Source organism: Coregonus clupeaformis, unplaced genomic scaffold (assembly GCF_020615455.1).
Source record: "Coregonus clupeaformis isolate EN_2021a unplaced genomic scaffold, ASM2061545v1 scaf1052, whole genome shotgun sequence".
Taxonomy (NCBI): Eukaryota; Metazoa; Chordata; class Actinopteri; order Salmoniformes; family Salmonidae; genus Coregonus; species Coregonus clupeaformis.
In genome coordinates, this window is record NW_025534506.1 from 125001 (window position 1) to 146025 (window position 21025).

General features: G+C 43.9%; 1 protein-coding gene across 1 annotated transcript in view; it reads right to left on the reverse strand.

The window, feature by feature from the left end:
* The window catches only part of LOC121558572 (regulating synaptic membrane exocytosis protein 2-like), a 145874-nt gene that overhangs the window by 86249 nt on the left and 38600 nt on the right, over positions 1-21025 (reverse strand). Inside the window, exon 8 of the mRNA XM_045217410.1 lies at positions 20822-20857. Within this exon, the coding sequence (XP_045073345.1) occupies positions 20822-20857 (36 nt within the window). The remainder of the gene's footprint in view (positions 1-20821; positions 20858-21025) is intronic.

The window sequence follows — 21025 nt, forward strand, 5'->3', positions numbered from 1 at the left end:
AGGCTACAACATCACAATGCAATAATGCATAAAACATGTTTTCTAGTGAGTAAAGAATTCCAGTTTAGGCTGTAAACTGCAGTGAATATTCCATTTCAATAACCGTTAAAAGCCCTGCCTTTTGAAAGCATGTTTCAATACGAAATAATAATAATAATCTAGCCTAGGCCAGATTAAGCAAGCATTTGAATCAGTAATGGGTATTTTCTTGACAGTTTAGGCCAGAAAGGCACATTAGCAGGCCAGTCATAGTGTCTATTTTGTCAGGATGTATCGTGTTAACAGATACCATCGGAAAACATGGCCTTATCATACTGATATGTGCTGTTTGTCGTGGATCATCATTCTCCCAAGTCTTCCTACAATTAATGTGTCCACCAATATGATCACACATGTACAGTTTAGCATGCGCTCTGCCTTCTCTCTTCTCCGAGCCTAACCCTAACCCTAACCCTAACCCTTCTCTCTTCTCCGAGCCTAACCCTAACCCTAACCCTAACCCTTCTCTCTTCTCCGAGCCTAACCCTAACCCTAACCCTAACCCTTCTCTCTTCTCCGAGCCTAACCCTAACCCTAACCCTAACCCTTCTCTCTTCTCCGAGCCTAACCCTAACCCTAACCCTAACCCTAACCCTTCTCTCTTCTCCGAGCCTAACCCTAACCCTAACCCTTCTCTCTTCTCCGAGCAGCCTTGTGCAGCTACAACCAAGAATGCTTCAATTGAATGCATTTTTGATTGGTTGTCAATGTTTTATCGTCAGAGGGACAGGGGGAAAAATCGCTCTGAAAGTGATCCATACGCTCGTTGTAGTGTGAATGTATTTTTTATCGTTATAGTTAGCATCCTTGGAGTGGACGGCCCTTTATTCAGCTCATCTTCAATGGATGATGTTTTACATTAGCATTGATCATTAAAAGTGGTCAGAGTGTGTTTATCTGTTATCTACAGAACCCTGTATACAACAAAATAAATACTAGAGCCTCAAAGGAACATACTGATCACTAGCATGAGTCTCTTAAAGGGACATGGTCATCACTAGCATGAGTCTCTTAAAGGGACATAGTCATCACTAGCATCAGTCTCTTAAAGGGACATAGTCATCACTAGCATCAGTCTCTTAAAGGGACATGGTCAATTCTAGCATCAGTCTCTTAAAGGGACATGGTCATCACTAGCATCAGTCTCTTAAAGGGACATAGTCAATTCTAGCATCAGTCTCTTAAAGGGACATGGTCAATTCTAGCATCAGTCTCTTAAAGGGACATGGTCAATTCTAGCATCAGTCTCTTAAAGGGACATAGTTATCATTAGCATCAGTCTCTTAAAGGGACATGGTCAATTCTAGCATCAGTCTCTTAAAAGGACATGGTCATCACTAGCATCAGTCTTAAAGGGACAAAGTCATCACTAGCATCAGTCTTAAAGGGACAAAGTCATCACTAGCATCAGTCTCTTAAAGGGACATGGTCAATTCTAGCATCAGTCTCTTAAAGGGACATGGTCATCACTAGCATCAGTCTCTTAAAGGGACATAGTCATCACTAGCATCAGTCTCTTAAAGGGACATAGTCAAATCTAGCATCAGTCTCTTAAAGGGACATGGTCATCACTAGCATCAGTCTCTTAAAGGGACATGGTCAATTCTAGCATCAGTCTCTTAAAGGGACATGGTCAATTCTAGCATCAGTCTCTTAAAGGGACATGGTCATCACTAGCATCAGTCTCTTAAAGGGACATGGTCAATTCTAGCATCAGTCTCTTAAAGGGACATGGTCAATTCTAGCATCAGTCTCTTAAAGGGACATGGTCATCACTAGCATCAGTCTTAAAGGGACAAAGTCATCACTAGCATCAGTCTCTTAAAGGGACAAAGTAATCACTAGCATCAGTCTCTTAAAGGGACATGGTCATCACTAGCATCAGTCTTAAAGGGACAAAGTCATCACTAGCATCAGTCTCTTAAAGGGACAAAGTCATCACTAGCATCAGTCTCTTAAAGGGACAAAGTAATCACTAGCATCAGTCTTAAAGGGACAAAGTCATCACTAGCATCAGTCTCTTAAAGGGACAAAGTCATCACTAGCATCAGTCTCTTAAAGGGACATGGTCAATTCTAGCATCAGTCTCTTAAAGGGACATGGTCATCACTAGCATCAGTCTTAAAGGGACAAAGTCATCACTAGCATCAGTCTCTTAAAGGGACAAAGTCATCACTAGCATCAGTCTTAAAGGGACAAAGTCATCACTAGCATCAGTCTCTTAAAGGGACAAAGTCATCACTAGCATCAGTCTCTTAAAGGGACATGGTCAATTCTAGCATCAGTCTCTTAAAGGGACATGGTCATCACTAGCATCAGTCTTAAAGGGACAAAGTCATCACTAGCATCAGTCTCTTAAAGGGACAAAGTCATCACTAGCATCAGTCTCTTAAAGGGACATAGTCAATTCTAGCATCAGTCTCTTAAAGGGACAAAGTCATCACTAGCATCAGTCTCTTAAAGGGACATGGTCAATTCTAGCATCAGTCTCTTAAAGGGACATAGTCATCACTAGCATCAGTCTCTTAAAGGGACATAGTCAATTCTAGCATCAGTCTCTTAAAGGGACATGGTCATCACTAGCATCAGTCTCTTAAAGGGACATGGTCATCACTAGCATCAGTCTCTTAAAGGGACATGGTCATCACTAGCATCAGTCTCTTAAAGGGACATAGTCATCACTAGCATCAGTCTTAAAGGGACATGGTCATCACTAGCATCAGTCTTAAAGCGACAAAGTCATCACTAGCATCAGTCTCTTAAAGGGACATGGTCAATTCTAGCATCAGTCTTAAAGGGACATGGTCATCACTAGCATCAGTCTTAAAGCGACAAAGTCATCACTAGCATCAGTCTCTTAAAGGGACATGGTCATCACTAGCATCAGTCTCTTAAAGGGACAAAGTAATCACTAGCATCAGTCTCTTAAAGGGACATGGTCATCACTAGCATCAGTCTTAAAGGGACAAAGTCATCACTAGCATCAGTCTCTTAAAGGGACAAAGTCATCACTAGCATCAGTCTCTTAAAGGGACAAAGTAATCACTAGCATCAGTCTTAAAGGGACAAAGTCATCACTAGCATCAGTCTCTTAAAGGGACAAAGTCATCACTAGCATCAGTCTCTTAAAGGGACATGGTCAATTCTAGCATCAGTCTCTTAAAGGGACATGGTCATCACTAGCATCAGTCTTAAAGGGACAAAGTCATCACTAGCATCAGTCTCTTAAAGGGACAAAGTCATCACTAGCATCAGTCTTAAAGGGACAAAGTCATCACTAGCATCAGTCTCTTAAAGGGACAAAGTCATCACTAGCATCAGTCTCTTAAAGGGACATGGTCAATTCTAGCATCAGTCTCTTAAAGGGACATGGTCATCACTAGCATCAGTCTTAAAGGGACAAAGTCATCACTAGCATCAGTCTCTTAAAGGGACAAAGTCATCACTAGCATCAGTCTCTTAAAGGGACATAGTCAATTCTAGCATCAGTCTCTTAAAGGGACAAAGTCATCACTAGCATCAGTCTCTTAAAGGGACATGGTCAATTCTAGCATCAGTCTCTTAAAGGGACATAGTCATCACTAGCATCAGTCTCTTAAAGGGACATAGTCAATTCTAGCATCAGTCTCTTAAAGGGACATGGTCATCACTAGCATCAGTCTCTTAAAGGGACATGGTCATCACTAGCATCAGTCTCTTAAAGGGACATGGTCATCACTAGCATCAGTCTCTTAAAGGGACATAGTCATCACTAGCATCAGTCTTAAAGGGACATGGTCATCACTAGCATCAGTCTTAAAGCGACAAAGTCATCACTAGCATCAGTCTCTTAAAGGGACATGGTCAATTCTAGCATCAGTCTTAAAGGGACATGGTCATCACTAGCATCAGTCTTAAAGCGACAAAGTCATCACTAGCATCAGTCTCTTAAAGGGACATGGTCATCACTAGCATCAGTCTCTTAAAGGGACATGGTCATCACTAGCATCAGTCTCTTAAAGGGACATGGTCAATTCTAGCATCAGTCTCTTAAAGGGACATAGTCATCACTAGCATCAGTCTCTTAAAGGGACATGGTCATCACTAGCATCAGTCTCTTAAAGGGACATGGTCATCACTAGCATCAGCCTCTTAAAGGGACATAGTCATCACTAGCATCAGTCTCTTAAAGGGACATGGTCAATTCTAGCATCAGTCTCTTAAAGGGACATGGTCATCACTAGCATCAGTCTTAAAGGGACAAAGTCATCACTAGCATCAGTCTCTTAAAGGGACAAAGTCATCACTAGCATCAGTCTCTTAAAGGGACATAGTCAATTCTAGCATCAGTCTCTTAAAGGGACAAAGTCATCACTAGCATCAGTCTCTTAAAGGGACATGGTCAATTCTAGCATCAGTCTCTTAAAGGGACATAGTCATCACTAGCATCAGTCTCTTAAAGGGACATAGTCAATTCTAGCATCAGTCTCTTAAAGGGACATGGTCATCACTAGCATCAGTCTCTTAAAGGGACATGGTCATCACTAGCATCAGTCTCTTAAAGGGACATGGTCATCACTAGCATCAGTCTCTTAAAGGGACATAGTCATCACTAGCATCAGTCTTAAAGGGACATGGTCATCACTAGCATCAGTCTTAAAGCGACAAAGTCATCACTAGCATCAGTCTCTTAAAGGGACATGGTCAATTCTAGCATCAGTCTTAAAGGGACATGGTCATCACTAGCATCAGTCTTAAAGCGACAAAGTCATCACTAGCATCAGTCTCTTAAAGGGACATGGTCATCACTAGCATCAGTCTCTTAAAGGGACATGGTCATCACTAGCATCAGTCTCTTAAAGGGACATGGTCAATTCTAGCATCAGTCTCTTAAAGGGACATAGTCATCACTAGCATCAGTCTCTTAAAGGGACATGGTCATCACTAGCATCAGTCTCTTAAAGGGACATGGTCATCACTAGCATCAGCCTCTTAAAGGGACATAGTCATCACTAGCATCAGTCTCTTAAAGGGACATGGTCATCACTAGCATCAGTCTCTTAAAGGGACATAGTCATCACTAGCATCAGTCTTAAAGGGACAAAGTCATCACTAGCATCAGTCTCTTAAAGGGACATGGTCATCACTAGCATCAGTCTTAAAGGGACAAAGTCATCACTAGCATCAGTCTCTTAAAGGGACATGGTCAATTCTAGCATCAGTCTCTTAAAGGGACATAGTTATCACTAGCATCAGTCTATTAAAGGGACATGGTCATCACTAGCATCAGTCTCTTAAAGGGACATGGTCAATTCTAGCATCAGTCTCTTAAAGGGACATGGTCATCACTAGCATCAGTCTCTTAAAGGGACATAGTCATCACTCGAATTAGTCTCAAAGGGACATAGTCATCACTAGAATTAGTCTCAAAGGGACATATTCATCACTATAAATAGTCTCAAAGGGACATAGTCATCACTAGAATTAGTCTCAAAGGGACATATTCATCACTATAAATAGTCTCAAAGGGACATAGTCATCACTAGCGTCAGTCTTAAAGGGGAAGAGTCATCACTAGCGTCAGTCTTAAAGGGACATAGTCATCACTAGAATTAGTCTCAAAGGGACATATTCATCACTATAAATAGTCTCAAAGGGACATAGTCATCACTAGCGTCAGTCTTAAAGGGGAAGAGTCATCACTAGCATCAGTCTTAAATATACATAGTCATAACTAGCATCAGTCTCTTGAAGGGACATAGTTATCACTAGCATCAGTCTTAAAGTGACATAGTCATCACAAGCATCAGTTTTTTAATGGATACATAGTCATCACTAGCGTCCATCATAAAGGGACATATTCATCACTAGCATCAGTCTTAAAGGGGAATGGAATCACTAGCATCAGTCTTAAAGGGGAATGGAATCACTAGCATCAGTCTTAAAGGGGAATGGAATAACTAGCATCCATCTTAAAGGGACATAGTTATCACTAGCATCAGTCTTAAAGGGGAATGGAATCACTAGCATCAGTCTTAAAGGGGAATGGAATCACTAGCATCAGTCTTAAAGGGGAATGGAATCACTAGCATCAGTCTTAAAGGGGAATGGAATCACTTTAGGAAGTAAAGCTGGTCAGAGACCCACAATACTGGAAAAAGTGACTCCAGTTCCTGAAGAGGAAGGACGTGCCAGCTCAAGGTAGGATCTGCAGCTAGCACTTTGCCGAGGAGGACTTTGATATGAAGGGCACTTTTGATGTCGCAAGCGGGAGTTTCTTAATGGAAAAAATTCTTCCCTCCATCTTTAAGTTCGAGGGTCATGGTGTGGGGGTTACTGACCGACCATCATCGCCAACATCAATCACTTCAGTGTCAAGGAATGAACGGAGGAGGCGGCGCGAGTCAGTGAAGGTAAGCTCAGCTAGTTATGCTGACAGAGATTTTTTGACCTGCAGCACCTAATGTTAGCCAGTAACATTAGCTGTCAAGAAGTGTTGCTAGCTAGCTAACTACCTGATTTTGTTAGCGCCACCTTAGATAGCTAGACTGAAGTTGACATAGCCAATGTTTGCTGAAAGAGAAATGTCGCTCCCTGTATTTTCTCTGCTGTGTCTGTGTGTGTGTGGGTAGATTAGATGGTTAGATTGAAGTTTAAATAATGTTTGTTGAGAAATGTCCCAGTCTTTGCTCTGCTACAGTATGTCACATAGTATGTGTGTGTTTGTGTGTTCGTGTGTGTGGTTGTGTGTGTGTGTATGTGTGTGTTTGTGTGTGTGTGCATAACACATCTACAACCCTGATATATTTGGGTTCTGTAGATGTAACAAAACATTTGTTTCTTTTCAGGATTACATTGTTATCCCTGAAAACGTTTTCATCCTGGAGGAGACCGGGGAGACTGCAGGAGTCAGAGTAGGTAGCTACATGCTAACCCATGTTATTTCTAAACTAGTTTTCATTTCAAGCTGTCATTCCTGAGGGGATTTTGGATATCAAATGGACAATACACAGTGATTCTTGAACAATATACTGTAACTATAGCCTAATAGATGCATCATCAGGATCTTATTACAACTGCCTTCAGGAAATAATGGTTAGTACTGCTTGCCAAACTGACCCCTGGGTGCCATAGTGACCTTGTGCTGCGGTTGAGAAGAGGTCCATCAGGACCATCACTACAGAGTTGGAGGCCCAGCTTGACTGCGTTCATGACCATCTGTCTACAGTACGACCAAGATCATGGAGGAGCTGACTATGAGTGAGATGAGTCAAGACCAGGACCAGGACTCACTGTATGAGCCTGAGAGAAGCAGCTCGTTGCAGTGTGAGCCAGGAGTTTCTATCAAAGACTGTGTGCATGACGCAAAATACATCGTCTTCCATAACAAGCTGAAGGAGCTGTTCAGTGTCTGCCACGAGCCAGGAAGTGGAGCAGGTGTCCTCAGTTCATCCCAGAACAGAAGTGGTTTTGCCATAACCATGGAGACCGATTGTGTTGTGGGTCACAGGAGGAAGTGGGAGTCCCAGACCAGAGTGGGAAAATTGTTTGCAGGGAATCTTTTGGTGCCATCAGCCGTCTTCCTTACCGGCGGCTCTCACGGCACATTTGTGGAAACTTGTCACCTTCTTGGCCAAGTGTCCATGTCGTGTCGACAGTTCACCAACATACAGCGCTTCAAAATTGTGCCAGAAGTTAACCACATGTGGACCCAGCACACGGAGGCCATTCTGGCTTTAATTGGTGACAGTCCACTGACTGTATCTGGAGACGCACGCTGTGATTCGCCAGGCCACTGTGCCTCCTTTGGCTCTTACACCATCCTGGACTCTGCTTCCCACCTGATCCTCGCCCAGGAGACTGTGCATGTGACCGAAGTGAAGAACAGCTACTGGTTCGAGACAGAGAGAATAGAGCGATACAGCAACACATTGAGGTAAACTAGAACCTAATTTTTCTTTGTCAAAGGCAATTAATACTGTTATGCAATGTGTAGGGCTCTTTTAGGTACCTTTACTAATAATACCTTTATTATTATCCTAACATGTCCATGGATGCGTATTCAAACCCAAAACCCTGGCCACCGACAGGCATCCAAAACCTGGCCACCGACAGGCATCCAAAACCCTGGCCACAGACAGGCATCCAAAACCTGGCCACCAACAGGCATCCAAAACCCTGGCCACCGACAGGCATCTAAAACCCTGGCCACCGACATTATTGTAGTTACCCTCAGGTGTATTCTAGTTCTTATTATTACCTCTCCATTATTGTAGTTCTTATTATTACCTCTCCATTATTGTAGTTCTTATTATTACCCCTCCATTATTGTAGTTCTTATTATTACCTCTCCATTATTGTAGTTCTTATTATTACCCCTCCATTATTGTAGTTACCCTCAGGTGTATTGTAGTTCTTATTATTACCCCTATTATTGTAGTTCTTATTATTACCTCTCCATTATTGTAGTTCTTATTATTACCTCTCCATTATTGTAGTTCTTATTATTACCTCTCCATTATTGTAGTTCTTATTATTACCTCTCCATTATTGTAGTTCTTATTATTACCCCTCCATTATTGTAGTTCTTATTATTACCTCTCCATTATTGTAGTTCTTATTATTTCCTCTCCATTATTGTAGTTACCCTCGGGTGTGTTCTAGTTGTTACATAACTATAACGATAACTATATTGGTTGTCATTAACTGGTTTACCGGCTGCTGACAGGTCGAGTAAACTCTTCTGCCAAGTCCACAAGAATGACTGACACATCGCCATCCAGACAGACAGAAACCTCTTCTGCCAAGTCCTTCATAAGAATGACTGACACATCGCCATCCAGACAGACAGAAACCTCTTCTGCCAAGTCCTTCATAAGAATGACTGACACATCGCCATCCAGACAGACAGAAACCTCTTCTGCCAAGTCCTTCATAAGAATTACTGACACATCGCCATCCAGACAGACTGAAACCTCTTCTGCCAAGTCCTTCATAAGAATGACTGACACATCGCCATCCAGACAGACTGAAACCTCTTCTGCCAAGTCCTTCATAAGAATGACTGACACATCGCCATCCAGACAGACAGAAACCTCTTCTGCCAAGTCCTTCATAAGAATGACTGACACATCGCCATCCAGACAGACTGTCAGGTACCTCTGACTTGATGTAATACAGCCACCATCCGCTGGGATTTTGTGCTGTATCGCCACCATCTCTCTAAAACACACACACTCATACTCCCCAGCCATTATCTGGCAGCATCCGGACTCCCTCTAACTGAGCTGTTACAGGCCAATCTACTGTATGTTGCTATTGTTGCCATGAGAACTAACTTTTTGACCCCGGGCAATGATCAGCTCCAACATGAAAGGTTTCAGGAGATTTGTTGTCTCTCTATCTATTTCGTCCTCTGCCATTAATTCATTTTCAGACTCAGAGCTACTACTTCTCTCAGTTAATTCAGCCATTTTGGGGAATTCCAAAACGTTCTCTCCTACCAGTGACGCGACATTAGCAATGTAGGGTTACAGTTAGCTGGCGTTCTAAAGCCTAGTGATTCCCTTCCCGTTTAAGCTTGAGTGGACAAGTGACAGTGACAGCATGGAATTCAATAACTATAACAATAACTGTAATGATACATTATCCATAACTATAATGATACATTATCCATAACTATAATGATACATTATCCATAACTATAATGATACATTATCCATAACTACAATGATAAATTATCCATAACTATAATGATAAATTATCCATAACTATAATGATAAATTATCCATAACTATAATGATAAATTATCCATAACTATAATGATAACTATAATGATAAATTATCCATAACTATAATGATAAATTATCCATAACTATAATGATAAATTATCCATAACTATAATGATAACTATAATGATAAATTATCCATAACTATAATGATAAATTATCCATAACTATAATGATAAATTATCCATAACTATAATGATAACTATAATGATAAATTATCCATAACTATAATGATAAATTATCCAGAACTATAATGATAAATTATCCATAACTATAATGATAACTATAATGATAAATTATCCATAACTATAATGATAAATTATCCATAACTATAATGATACATTATCCATAACTATAATGATAACTATAATGATAAATTATCCATAACTATAATGATAACTATAATGATACACTATCCATAACTATAATGATAAATTATCCATAACTATAATGATAAATTATCCATGACTATAATTTTTTACCTTTATTTAACTAGGCAAGTCAGTTAAGAACAAATTCTTATTTACAATGACGGCCTACACCGGCCAAACCCGGACGACGCTGGGCCAATTGTGTGCTGCCCTATGGGACTCCCAATCACGGCCGGTTGTGATACAGCCTGGAATCGAACCAGGGGGTCTGTAGTAACGCCTCAGGCACTGAGATGCAGAGCCTTAGACCGCTGCGCCACTCGGGAGCCCAAATAATATCATGATAACTATAATTATAAATTATACATAACTATAACGATAACTATAATGATAAATGATCCATAACTATAATGATAAATTATCCATAACTATAACGAAAACTATAATGATAAATTATCCATAACTATAATGATAACTATAATGATAAATTATCCATAACTATAATGATAAATTATCGATAACTATAACGATAACTATAATGATAAATTATCCATAACTATAATGATAAATTATCCATAACTATAATGATAAATTATCCATAACTATAACGAAAACTATAATGATAAATTATCCATAACTATAATGATAACTATAATGATAAATTATCCATAACTATAATGATAAATTATCGATAACTATAACGATAACTATAATGATAAATTATCCATAACTATAATGATAAATTATCCATAACTATAATGATAAATTATCCATAACTATAATGATAACTATAATGATAAATGATCCATAACTATAACTATAATGATAAATGATCCATAACTATAAACGTTGGTGATTATCCACCCCAGCAGATAGTTTATCAGTTGTTGTTCTGCAGTACACCTGTCAATCAACTGATCACCTGTCAATAAACTGATCACCTGTCACTCAACTGATCACCTGTCAATCAACTAATCAACACATCCTACTGAACGCTGTAGGCCTATTCTTAGATCCCAAGTGTTGTAACACAGCTTTTCCATTGCCTAAAACAGGCTTAATTAATCTAAGCTGAAACAATAAATATGTATATAATGTTGACATTCCAACATTAGCTAGCTAGCTGGCTAAGCCAGTCATACTTCATATGAAACTAAAGTGATGCTGCTAACCAGTGCAACACACTCAATGTTCTTCCACCAAAAGCTAGCTAGCTACTGTTGCTAAGTTAGTAGCTAGCTAGCAGCTGCCTGTCCAAAGCTCCCGACGAACAGTTCTTGTGCTGACGTTGCTTCCAGAGGCAGTTTGGAACATTGTAGTGAGTGTTGCAACCGAGGACAGACAATTTTTACTTGCTACGCCCCTCAGCACTCGGCGGTCCCGTTCTGTGAGCTTGTGTGGCCTACCACTTCGCGGCTGAGCCGTTGTTGCTCCTAGACGTTTCCACTTCACAATAACAGCACTTACAGTTGACCAGGGCAGCTCTAGCAGGGCAGAAATTTGACAAACTGACTTGTTGGAAAGGTGGCATCCTATGAAGGTGCCAGGTTGAAAGTCACTGAGCTCTTCAGTACGGGCCATTCTACTGCCAATGTGTGTCTATGGAGATTGCATGGCTGTGTGCTAGAATTTATACGTCTGTCAGCAACCGGTGTGGCTGAAATAGCCGAATCCACTAATTTGAAGGGGTGTCCACATACTGCTGTATATATAGTGTAAGTTAGAAGCGTTAGCTATGCATATTAACCCATCATTCTTTACCTAAATATTTGGCTTAATACTGTAGTGAATATACCCAATGAATTTACAAAGTGAAAGAAAAAAGTGCTCGGATTGTGAAATGACAAGTAGGCGTATAGGCCGACACTGTGCGTGTCCCTGGGAGAAAGGTAACCTATTGATTACATCTTTTATAGGGACAAGAAAACTATCCTCCGTTGGCTACAAAAACACAATGCAATGAGTAATTTTATCATTACTTTTAAGTGAGTACAGAACTCTAGTCTAGGCAGCAGTAAATAATTATTTAGCAATGGGAAAGAATCTGCCAAAAACCAGCAATTAATGGCTAACAGAAACCCTGGTGTGTGTGTGTGTGAGAGAGAGAGAGAGAGAGAGAGAGAGAGAGAGAGAGAGAGAGAGAGAGAGAGAGAGAGAGAGAGAGAGAGAGAGAGAGAGAGAGAGAGAGAGAGAGAGAGAGAGAGCGTACCCTCATTAGCCGTTCATTAAATTCCATTGAAAAAATTACCCTATCATGTCACACAGAGGTTATGATTGAGACTTTGGGGTAACCGTGGCAACGGCCTGAAGACAATTAGCAGCTCAGCGTATTTCTAAGATAACAGACTATTCTAACCCTAACCCTACCTCATCTACAGACTACTCTAACCCTAACCCTACCTCATCTACAGGCTACTCTAACCCTAACCCTACCTCATCTACAGACTACTCTAACCCTACCTCATCTACAGACTACTCTAACCCTACCCCTACCTCATCTACAGACTACTCTAACCCTACCTCATCTACAGACTACTCTAACCCTACCCCCTACCTCATCTACAGACTACTCTAACCCTACCTCATCTACAGACTACTCTAACTCTAACCCTACCTCATCTACAGACTACTCTAACCCTACCTCATCTACAGACTACTCTAACCCTACCCCTACCTCATCTACAGACTACTCTAACCCTACCTCATCTACAGACTACTCTAACCCTACCCCTACCTCATCTACAGACTACTCTAACCCTACCTCATCTACAGACTACTCTAACTCTAACCCTACCTCATCTACAGACTACTCTAACCCTACCTCATCTACAGACTACTCTAACTCTAACCCTACCTCATCTACAGACTACTCTAACTCTAACCCTACCTCATCTACAGACTACTCTAACCCTACCTCATCTACAGACTACTCTAACTCTACCTCATCTACAGACTACTCTAACCCTAACCCTACCTCATATACAGACTACTCTAATCCTAACCCTACCTCATCTACAGACTACTCTAACCCTACCTCATCTACAGACTACTCTAACCCTAACCCTACCTCATATACAGACTACTCTAACCCTAACCCTACCTCATCTACAGACTACTCTAACCCTAACCCTAACCCTACCTCATCTACAGACTACTCTAACCCTAACCCTACCTCATCTACAGACTACTCTAACCCTACCTCATCTACAGACTACTCTAACCCTACCTCATCTACAGACTACTCTAACCCTAACCCTACCTTATCTACAGACTACTCTAACCCTAACCCTACCTCATCTACAGACTACTCTAACCCTAACCCTACCTCATCTACAGACTACTCTAACCCTAACCCTACCTCATCTACAGACTACCCTAACCCTACCTAATCTACAGACTACTCTAACCCTACCTCATCTACAGACTACTCTAACCCTACCTCATCTACAGACTACTCTAACCCTACCTCATCTACAGACTACTCTAACCCTACCTCATCTACAGACTACTCTAACCCTAACCCTACCTCATCTACAGACTACTCTAACCCTACCCCTACCTCATTTACAGACTACTCTAACCCTACCTCATCTACAGACTACACTAACCCTAACCCTACCTCATCTACAGACTACTCTAACCCTAACCCTACCTCATCTACAGACTACTCTAACCCTAACCCTACCTCATCTACAGACTACTCTAACCCTACCTCATCTACAGACTACTCTAACCCTAACCCTAAATCATCTACAGACTACTCTAACCCTACCTCATCTACAGACTACACTAACCCTAACCCTACCTCATCTACAGACTACTCTAACCCTAACCCTACCTCATCTACAGACTACTCTAACCCTAACCCTACCTCATCTACAGACTACCCTAACCCTACCTCATCTACAGACTACTCTAACCCTACCTCATCTACAGACTACTCTAACCCTACCCCTACCTCATCTACAGACTACTCTAACCCTAACCCTACCTCATCTACAGACTACTCTAACCCTAACCCTACCTCATCTACAGACTACTCTAACCCTACCTCATCTACAGACTACTCTAAACCTAACCCTACCTCATCTACAGACTACTCTAGCCCTAACCCTACCTCATTTCATTTTCATTTCAGTCATTTAGCAGATGCTCTTATCCAGAGCGACTTACAGTTAGTGAGTGCATACATTATTTGTTTATACTGGCCCCATGTGGGAATCGAACCCACAACCCTGGCGTTGCAAACGCCATGCTCTACCAACTGAGCTACATCCCTGCCTGCCATTCCCTCCCCTACCCTGGACGACGCTGGGCCAATTGTGCGCCGCCCCATGGGTCTCCCGGTCGCGGCCGGCTACGACAGAGCCTACCTCATCTACAGACTACTCTAACCCTACCTCATCTACAGACTACACTAACCCTAACCCTACCTCATCTACAGACTACTCTAACCCTACCTCATCTACAGACTACTCTAACCCTAACCCTACCTCATCTACAGACTATTCTAACCCTAACCCTACCTCATCTACAGACTACTCTAACCCTAACCCTACCTCATCTACAGACTACTCTAACCCTAACCCTACCTCATCTACAGACTACTCTAACCCTAACCCTACCTCATCTACAGACTACCCTAACCCTACCTCATCTACAGACTACTCTACCCCTACCCCTACCTCATTTACAGACTATTCTAACCCTAACCCTACCTCATCTACAGACTACTCTAACCCTACCTCATCTACAGACTACTCTAACCCTACCTCATCTACAGACTACTCTAACCCTAACCCTACCTCATCTACAGACTATTCTAACCCTAACCCTACCTCATCTACAGACTACTCTAACCCTAACCCTACCTCATCTACAGACTACTCCAACCCTAACCCTACCTCATCTACTGACTACTTTAACCCTAACCCTACCTCATCTACAGACTACTCTAACCCTACCTCATCTACAGACTACTCTAACCCTAACCCTACCTCATCTACAGACTATTCTAACCCTACCTCATCTACAGACTACTCTAGTCAAGGCAAGACGAGCCAGAGGGAAGAAGGTTGGAGAATGGAAAACTACCAGGATAATAGCTGCTAATGAGAACTGTATAATAATAATAATAATTATTATTATTATAATGATTATAATAATCACACTGGGATACAGAGGGGTCTCTACCCTTGAACTCTCCTATGGCTGACACTAATCTCGGTTAACCCAGAACTCGATTAAGTTCTGGGTCCACACGTGTTAAGAGAAGAGCTAGAAGGAGGATCAGACAGAACGTAGAGCTCCACCCTCTCTCTCTCTCTTTGCAAGTTAAGGGCAAGTCAATGGGCTAAATGTCCCCCTCCCCCCTTCTGAAATTCGAACGACGATAACACTTTGCTAAATGGTGATTTGTCCAAAGCACCGGAACTAATGCTGCTCATTATCTCACACATCCCGTTGTATCACGGCAGATTTACAGTACCATTTATATTTACATAGTCTGTCACACACGAGATACTAGGCTGACACACACGAGATACTAGGCTGACACACACGTTGGATGCCTGTTTACACATCACTAGTGTCATAATATATGAACAGTTCTTGTATATGAATGGTTCTTGTATATGAACAGTTCTTGTATATGCATGGTTCTTGTATGGTTCTTGAATCAATGGTTCTTTGTGTTGTCCACCATTTACAGGACAATGTACAGTGGGGAAAAAAAATATTTAGTCAGCCACCAATTGTGCAAGTTCTCCCACTTAAAAAGATGAGAGAGGCCTGTAATTTTCATCATAGGTACACGTCAACTATGACAGACAAAATTATAAAACAAAATCCAGAAAATCACATTGTAGGATTTTTAATGAATTTATTTGCAAATTATGGTGGAAAATAAGTATTTGGTCACCTACAAATAAGCAAGATTTCTGGCTCTCACAGACCTGTAACTTCTTCTTTAAGAGGCTCCTCTGTCCTCCACTCATTACCTGTATTAATGGCACCTGTTTGAACTTGTTATCAGTATAAAAGACACCTGTCCACAACCTCAAACAGTCACACTCCAAACTCCACTATGGCCAAGACCAAAGAGCTGTCATAGGACACCAGAAACAAAATTGTAGACCTGCACCAGGCTGGGAAGACTGAATCTGCAATAGGTAAGCAGCTTGGTTTGAAGAAATCAACTGTGAGAGCAATTATTAGGAAATGGAAGACATACAAGACCACTGATAATCTCCCTCGATCTGGGGCTCCACGCAAGATCTCACCCCGTGGGGTCAAAATGATCACAAGAACGGTGAGCAAAAATCCCAGAACCACACGGGGGGACCTAGTGAATGACCTGCAGAGAGCTGGGACCAAAGTAACAAAGCCTACCATCAGTAACACACTACGCCGCCAGGGACTCAAATCCTGCTTAAGCCAGTACATGTCCAGGCCCGTCTGAAGTTTGCTAGAGTGCATTTGGATGATCCAGAAGAGGATTGGGAGAATGTCATATGGTCAGATGAAACCAAAATAGAACTTTTTGGTAAAAACTCAACTCGTCGTGTTTGGAGGACAAAGAATGTTGAGTTGCATCCAAAGAACACCATACCTACTGTGAAGCATGGGGGTGAAAACATCATGCTTTGGGGCTGTTTTTCTGCAAAGGGACCAGGATGACTGATCCGTGTAAATGTATCGTGAGATTTTGAGTGAAAACCTCCTTCCATCAGCATGACAATGATCCCAAACACAACGCCCGGGCAACGAAGGAGTGGCTTCGTAAGAAGCATTTCAAGGTCCTGGAGTGGCCTAGCCAGTCTCCAGATCTCAACCCCATAGAAAATCTTTGGAGGGAGTTGAAAGTCCGTGTTGCCCAGCGACAGCCCCAAAACATCACTGCTCTAGAGGAGATCTGCATGGAGGAATGGGCCAAAATACCAGCAACAGTGTGTGAAAACCTTGTGAAGACTTACAGAAAACGTTTGACCTGTGTCATTGCCAACAAAGGGTATATAACAAAGTATTGAGAAACTTTTGTTATTGACCAAATACCTATTTTCCACCATAATTTGCAAATAAATTCATTAAAAATCCTACAATGTGATTTTCTGGATTTTGTTTTATAATTTTGTCTGTCATAGTTGACGTGTACCTATGATGAAAATTACAGGCCTCTCTCATCTTTTTAAGTGGGAGAACTTGCACAATTGGTTGCTGACTAAATACTTTTTTTCCCCACTGTAATGCAGAAAATGTACAGGACAACCAGATGTGATGTGGAGGATAAACATGTAGCTAGTCAATACTTCAGACTCCATAGCTCTTCAATAGGTCTCTCTAGATAGCAGTGTCTGTTGGTGAGGTCAAGCAGGAAAAGATGTCTCTAAAAACCTTGGAAGCACCATAGAGATCCTTTCCTAACTACATCATGTATGGTTTGATTCAGGACAGTTTTAGTAGTAACTGTATGGTTTGATTCAGGACAGTTCTGCAAGTCCTACAGCATGTACCACAACAACCAGAGGGCCAGAGCATGGGGTCCATGGGGTTACAGGGCCAGAGCATGGGGTCCATGGGGTTAGAGGGCCAGAGCATGGGGTTAGAGGGCCAGAGCATGGGGTCCATGGGGTTAGAGGGCCAGAGCATGGGGTCCATGGGGTTAGAGGGCCAGAGCATGGGGTCCATGGGGTTAGAGGGCCAGAGCATGGGATCCATGGGGTTAGAGGGCCAGAGCATGGGGTCCATGGGGTTAGAGGGCCAGAGCATGGGGTCCATGGGGTTAGAGGGCCAGAGCATGGGGTCCATGGGGTTAGAGGGCCATAGCATGGGGTTAGAGGGCCAGAGCATGGGGTCCAAGGGGTTAGAGGGCCAGAGCATGGGGTCCATGGGGTTAGAGGGCCAGAGCATGGGGTTAGAGGGCCAGAGCATGGGGCCCATGGGGTTAGAGGGCCAGAGCATGGGGTTAGAGGGCCAGAGCATGGGGCCCATGGGGTTAGAGGGCCAGAGCATGGGGTCCATGGGGTTAGAGGGCCAGAGCATGGGGTCCATGGGGTTAGAGGGCCAGAGCATGGGGTTAGAGGGCCAGAGCATGGGGTCCATGGGGTTAGAGGGCCAGAGCATGGGGTTAGAGGGCCAGAGCATGGGGTTAGAGGGCCAGAGCATGGGGCCCATGGGGTTAGAGGGCCAGAGCATGGGGTCCATGGGGTTAGAGGGCCAGAGCATGGGGTTAGAGGGCCAGAGCATGGGGCCCATGGGGTTAGAGGGCCAGAGCATGGGGTCCATGGGGTTAGAGGGCCAGAGCATGGGGTTAGAGGGCCAGAGCATGGGGTTAGAGGGCCAGAGCATGGGGTCCATGGGGTTAGAGGGCCAGAGCATGGGATCCATGGGGTTAGAGGGCCAGAGCATGGGGTCCATGGGGTTAGAGGGCCAGAGCATGGGGTCCATGGGGTTAGAGGGCCAGAGCATGGGATCCATGGGGTTAGAGGGCCAGAGCATGGGGTCCATGGGGTTAGAGGGCCAGAGTATGGGGTCCATGGGGTTAGAGGGCCAGAGCATGGGGTCCATGGGGTTAGAGGGCCAGAGCATGGGGTCCATGGGGTTAGAGGGCCAGAGTATGGGGTCCATGGGGTTAGAGGGCCAGAGCATGGGGTCCATGGGGTTAGAGGGCCAGAGCATGGGGTCCATGGGGTTAGAGGGCCAGAGTATGGGGTCCATGGGGTTAGAGGGCCAGAGCATGGGGTCCATGGGGTTAGAGGGCCAGAGCATGGGGTCCATGGGGTTAGAGGGCCAGAGTATGGGGTCCATGGGGTTAGAGGGCCAGAGAATGGGGTCCATGGGGTTAGAGGGCCATAGCATGGGGTTAGAGGGCCAGAGCATGGGGTCCAAGGGGTTAGAGGGCCAGAACATGGGGTCCATGGGGTTAGAGGGCCAGAGCATGGGGTTAGAGGGCCATAGCATGGGGTTAGAGGGCCAGAGCATGGGGTCCAAGGGGTTAGAGGGCCAGAACATGGGGTCCATGGGGTTAGAGGGCCAGAGCATGGGGTTAGAGGGCCATAGCATGGGGTTAGAGGGCCAGAGCATGGGGTCCAAGGGGTTAGAGGGCCAGAACATGGGGTTAGAGGGCCAGAGCATGGGGTTAGAGGGCCAGAGCATGGGGTCCATGGGGTTAGAGGGCCAGAGCATGGGGTCCATGGGGTTAGAGGGCCAGAGCATGGGGTCCATGGGGTTGGAGGGCCAGAGCATGGGGTTAGAGGGCCAGAGCATGGGGTTAGAGGGCCAGAGCATGGGGTCCATGGGGTTAGAAGGCCAGAGCATGGGGTCCATGGGGTTAGAGGGCCAGAGCATGGGGTCCATGGGGTTAGAGGGCCAGAGCATGGGGTCCATGAGAATAGGTTCCTCCCAGGCCAGGGCCCTAATGCTTGGCTGTGACACAGGTCTCCATATGGGAGGCCAGACATGGTTCCTACAGGGGGAGAGGGAGGTACTAAGTTGGGTTACCTGGTACCGTAACATTGGGTTAGGGTTAGGGAGGATACCTGGTACCGTACCATTGGGTTAGGGTTAGGGAGGATACCTGGTACCGTACCATTGGGTTAGGGTTAGGGAGGATACCTGGTACCGTAACATCGGGTTAGGGTTAGGGAGGATACCTGGTACCGTAACATTGGGTTAGGGAGGATACCTGGTACCGTAACATTGGGTTAGGGTTAGGGAGGATACCTGGTACCGTACCATTGGGTTAGGGAGGATACCTTGTACCGTACCATTGGGTTAGGGTTAGGGAGGATACCTGGTACCGTACCATTGGGTTAGGGTTAGGGAGGATACATGGTACCGTACCATTGGGTTAGGGTTAGGGAGGATACCTGGTACCGTAACATTGGGTTAGGGTTAGGGAGGATACCTGGTACCGTAACATCGGGTTAGGGTTAGGGAGGATACCTGGTACCGTACCATTGGGTTAGGGTTAGGGAGGATACCTGGTACCGTAACATTGGGTTAGTGTTAGGGAGGATACCTGGTACCGTACCATTGGGTTAGGGAGGATACCTTGTACCGTACCATTGGGTTAGGGTTAGGGAGGATACCTGGTACCGTAACATCGGGTTAGGGTTAGGGAGGATACCTGGTACCGTACCATTGGGTTAGGGAGGATACCTTGTACCGTACCATTGGGTTAGGGTTAGGGAGGATACATGGTACCGTACCATTGGGTTAGGGTTAGGGAGGATACCTGGTACCGTACCATTGGGTTAGGGTTAGGGAGGATACCTGGTACCGTAACATTGGGTTAGGGTTAGGGTTAGGGTTAGGGAGGATACCTGGTACCGTACCATTGGGTTAGGGAGGATACCTGGTACCGTACCATTGGGTTAGGGTAAGGGAGGATACCTGGTACCGTACCACTGGGTTAGGGAGGATACCTGGTACCGTACCATTGGGTTAGGGTTAGGGAGGATACCTGGTACCGTAACATTGGGTTAGGGTTAGGGAGGATACATGGTACCATACCATTGGGTTAGGGTTAAGGAGGATACCTGGTACCGTAACATTGGGTTAGGGTTAGTGTTAGGGAGGATACCTGGTACCGTACCATTGGGTTAGGGTTAGGGTTAGTGTTAGGGAGGATACCTGGTACCGTACCATTGGCCTTCTTCTGCTGGTCCTCCCACGTCACCTCTATTACAAACCACAGGAAGAGATGGCCAGTCATGTCACAGACCAAGTTAATATACACATGCATGCACACACACACACCAGTACATCTGCATAGCTCCTACTGTCCTCTAGTCTTATTCAGTTACCTTCTTCTACCCTTCTAATGTAGAAGGACTGTCTATGATTCAA